Source organism: Schistosoma mansoni (genome assembly GCF_000237925.1).
Source record: "Schistosoma mansoni, WGS project CABG00000000 data, supercontig 0269, strain Puerto Rico, whole genome shotgun sequence".
Lineage (NCBI taxonomy): Eukaryota > Metazoa > Platyhelminthes > Trematoda > Strigeidida > Schistosomatidae > Schistosoma > Schistosoma mansoni.
Genome location: NW_017386132.1, coordinates 23,129 through 28,152, shown reverse-complemented (window position 1 = coordinate 28,152; position 5,024 = coordinate 23,129). Strand labels below are relative to the sequence as shown.

Here is a 5,024-nt window from a genome sequence, read left to right as displayed (position 1 = left end):
TGTTAATCGTGATGCAGTGACCCAGAATCCATAATTGTAATGTTAATAAAACGTGTGGCAAACTAAACAGCATATCAAAGCCTAATTAAATGATTACTGATTTTGGGTTTCGTGGAGATTATAGAATTTATATATTCTAATTTACGAGCTAGTCTAGAATACCATTGAAACCTGTAAGCACTGGACGGCTGTTTTACTCTAGTATGAAAATCATCATTAGTGCTTATCCGCGACCTCACATCCATCTGAGAGTCTAGCCCAGGACCTCTCTGGTCACGAGCGCAAATACCTAACTTCTAGAACACTGGGCCGGCATCCAACGGTATTATTGCCTAAATCCAACCAATCCACGATATTGTACGGGGTCGTGAATGTGTACTGTATCTCATACTAGGCCAAAATGCTCATCGAGTGTTTTCAGGTTATTATTATTACTATTATTATTAAGACTCCATATGATGAATTATTTGTGCACCACTTATATTGATTTTTTTGTTTTATTTTCTTAAAGAATAAATGTAGTTTACGAAACATGTAAATTCATGAATGTATGCCTTATTTTGGCCTATGAAAAATATCATAATTATGAACTTATAACTGCAGAGCCTTATGATAAAATTATTGAAAAGCAGTGTTCGCTCAAATATTCTTTATTTTTTGGAAACTCTATAGGGATTTTTAAACTGCTAAAGTTTCTTTGTGTATAGAGGGTATTACTTCACTTACTTTTGCAAATAAACCTACGTAATGAGTTCGGGTATTATGATTGGTTGTTCAGTGTCAAACAACCGTTTGCGGGCTCCACACCTTTTCAACACTAAATAATCATACTTTTAAGGTGATGCTAATTGCCACCACTCACTAATAACGAAAGATAATAAGTTAAACTGGTCTTTTATCCAACTACATTTTGATAAACCAAATTAATTTAATAACAATTACTTAGAATGATTACATGGGACAACTTACGACTTAAAGAATCATAGGAATTTCCGTGTGCTTTCAATGATCCACGATAACCTTGACATGAAACAGGGAGAAGAGTATTGTATTTCTAAAACATTGATCACGTTTAAACACTCACGTGACTCTTGATAGGTATCAGAGTTTAGGATATATTTAAAATTTTCTCATAAAAATGAATAAATTTTGTATAAACTATGACTTGTTTAGAAATATGATATTTGTATAGATATAACTGAAATACCTTTATGTATATTCATGATCGTATCTGATCAAAGTTTTACATCCGGTGAGTTACTATCCCACAATAGGACGAAACGGCCATCCAGTGCTTCCAAGTTTCCATGGTGGTCTAGCTTCAATTGATTCATGAATTCAACTATAAAATTACCAAAATCTCCACACAACCCTTTCTGTAAATAATTGATTGACAATAAAGCAGAAATATTAAATCGTATAATAATAGTGAGGTAAAGGACAGCTTGTAATAATCGGAACCCAGTTATTTGGTAAATGTGGGGTAAGAATATGTATTGTAATAATCCACCATTTCATTAACCTTCGCTCTAACACATCAAGTCTATACACAATTGTGAAGTATATGTTTGTGAAAATAACCAAATGCACGAGACTAATATTTTGCCATAAACCAAACCAGTACACAACTATTCGGAAATAAGACTGCGTGCTTAACTTTATAGTAATAACGCCAAGATTATTTTATCAATTTTTTGTTCGACATAATTGACTGTTATCTAGAAACAGAAAGACTACTATTAAAACAATTACTTGGAAGATACTACTGCCACATATTTATTTGTAGGAACTACTGTTATCCATATGCTTACATTGAAATATGCAGAGGGTTTCCAACCAGCGGTGAAGCAATCGAATGCAACAGGTCATTTTTATGATAATTAAGCTGTCTTGAATAAGATGTATTTATCACTTTCAACTCACCGATCATCCAGTAGTAACCAATGCTGTCCTTACCCAGTCCTTGATAATGATCGAATCTTATAGGTAGAGTTAAAATGACATTGGTCATTACTCAGTGATCGATTAATTGTGAACATCTAAGTCATACAGATAGGTCACCACTGGAATAGCTTGATTATAACTCTTCAGATAGTGAAGAGGGTTCAGACGACACATGGAACAGCAATTCCCTCTGAATCTTACGTATGTCATACTGATAAGTGTCAACTAGCATGAAATATAGGTTGAGTCCAGGACCTCATGCCAACTATTCTCCAACCAATTAATAATTGCTTATTAAGAGCGAAAAGAAATCTAAATACCTTATACTAGTGGTAAGTAACCCCGAAGTGAGAACAATGGTGTAAAACACTTGTAGAAGTATATAATTTTAAATATTTAACGATAGAGCGTTGAAGACCCAACGACAATAATCAATACATATATACGTGGAAAATAGTATACATCTCGCGTGAAGATAAGTAATAAAAACATATTTTTGTGTGGATATAACTTTGTTGTTTGGTGCACTACACACAGACACGTGTAAAAAGCAAAGATTTTAGGAACAACAAAATGTGAGGGAGACAGAAATTCAAAAAGAAATAAGAGAAACATCCAACAGTTTATCAACACACGAATTGTCGTGGTACAGATAACATTCAGTCAGTCAATTATACATAGTGTGGACCTGGGATTGTTTTGATAAAGTTAGTTGTTGTTCGGTAATATAAACGAAGACTGCCTACTAGCACATATACATACGCAGATGCATACACCTAAGTGATAAGTATGTATATCTACGGAAGAGATAGATGGATTTAAAAACCCATAAAATAAGTCCATGGTAGAGGAGTAGTAGAGAAATCAGTAAGAATATATTTCGTTATTTGGCAAGGAAATTAAGAGAGAATACTAGACAACTTGTCCTCCTGCTCATCATATCAAGAGTAAGATGAATACAAAGGAATGAATGAAAAAATATGAAATGTAGCTGAAAGAGAGAATGAGCACTGAAAGTACTGGGATACACACATATACACCTCCAAATGCACAATATTAAAATGTTTCAATAAGACAATAATTTCGAAATAACATCAAAGTGTACAACAACAGAAGAAAAGGAACAGAAAACAAAAACACCTGGGTAACACTAAGTCACACAGACGATAGAAATTGAGCACTCGGAAAGAATACAAGAAGGTCTGGAAAAAAAACAGTATTTGTACAAGAAAATTTCTGTAAAAACAATTCGATGGAGAATGATACTTGTAAACATCAAAGGATTAGTGGTAGTACATACATACATTGAAATCTATGGCTGGATGGGCACGAACAAAGTTTTTTGTTCATCAACCAAATCGAAGCGAATAATGACAAGCTAAACATTAGAGATGAAATAAAAGAAGTAGAAGAGATCAGTGCAATTGGCTGTGTCGCCTACACATCATCCTCATTATAGACTGGAGTTAAATTCATTAAAATGAAAAGAAACAAACAGAGAAGAGATGATAAGATAAAAAAGGTTAGGTGTACCCTTTACTACAAAATAATGTAGGGTTGCTGCCTAATCGCTAATATATATATATATATATATATATATATATATATAAAGTTTAGCGTCAACTTCTGATTTACAGGTAAAATAATAATTGATGCTAACCTTAGAAATATACATGCATACATATACAAATTAACACATACTCAAAAATGTACATTTCAATCAGACATTAGTTTTAAGGTTAGAAATGCAATTTAATGATAAACAGTGAATACAATTTATAAAATAATAAAAATATACACAGAGGAGAGAGGTGCGGAACGATATTTGTGCACAAGTATGTGTATTTGCATTCAAAAGAAACAGAGGGAGTTAAAAAACGGGACGGGTAACGAAAGAGTTACATTTTTTAGTATAATTATATTACAATTGGTTTAATTAGACAGTGTTGAAGTAATATTATTATTATTGTTAACATCATGATTACTACTGTCATTAACATCACCGTTCATTAGGTGATCAGTTCGTTGTGATTCTATTGAATTATGACTTGACTGACGACTATTAGGGTAGTAGTCAAGTAAGTAAAGACTACTGGTACCAGCCAACGCTAGAGTATATTCACTTGAGTGCCATGACAAATGAAGCAGTTTACGTGTTAAATCCATACATTCTACATTGACTTTACCCTCAGACCAGGATCGGGCGAAAGCACCACTACTACTGGCACTGCTACCTCCGATAGTTCCATCAGATATCACTTGACATGGTTTTAGTTTACCGCATATACTATTTTCCATAGCTTCACGTGATGCTTCCATTAGTAGATCGTTCGAGGTACCACGTTCAAAAACACGAAAATAATTATTATATGAACCGGTGACAACCATACTGTAAAATTAAAAGAAAGGAAGTTTGAAAACAAAAATACCGAAAGAACATTGTCATGGAGAAAAGTAAACAACGAAAACAAATCATCCTGAAGGAATTAATTTTTGTTCAATTTGTAGATAATTTTTATTTTAAAGTAATCAATTTAATATGAAGATGCTTTTTGTAACAGATTAGAGACAATAGCTGATGGCTAACCATTGAAATGGGCTACTGTGTACTTGGCTGTGTTTTATCCAAATTTCAAGGATTCTTACACACCCCTTGCAATGGATACGTAAATCTGTTATGAAATTATCCCCACACTTTACTACTATCACTCAACTAAAAATTACATTGTAAGCAGAGATGGATAGTGGCTAGCAGTGGAATCGAGGACGCGCGTTTCGTCCTATTCGGGACTCGTCAGCTGGACGTACCTGCATCTCAGAGATGATGTCCATTCTGGGACTCGAACCCAGTACCCTCGCTTCAAACGCCATCGCGTTATCCACTCGGCCACTGAGTCCTGATAGCCACTTGCTTGTGCGATGGGGTGAAGTTTAAATTCATTCATTATTGTTTTGTTTGAATCTTCCCATCGATTTGTTAGGACTGCAACTGGTCAGTCTCTAATTGGCATATGTGCATACTGTGAGTATTGCCTCGATATAGCCATCTCTGCTTACCATGCTTGTGACCACAGATTGAA

At 34.2% G+C, this 5,024-nt stretch overlaps 1 protein-coding gene across 1 annotated transcript in view; it reads right to left on the bottom strand.

Moving 5' to 3' along the window:
* Positions 1–3,293: 3,293 nt before the first annotated feature.
* Smp_173810 (protein phosphatase pp2a regulatory subunit B,putative) overlaps positions 3,294–5,024 on the bottom strand; it is a gene marked incomplete at both ends in the record, with an annotated part of 16,135 nt that continues 14,404 nt past the window's right edge. The window contains 2 exons of the mRNA XM_018792473.1: positions 3,294–3,322; positions 4,002–4,333. Coding sequence (XP_018644408.1) covers positions 3,294–3,322; positions 4,002–4,333 — 361 coding nt within the window. The remainder of the gene's footprint in view (positions 3,323–4,001; positions 4,334–5,024) is intronic.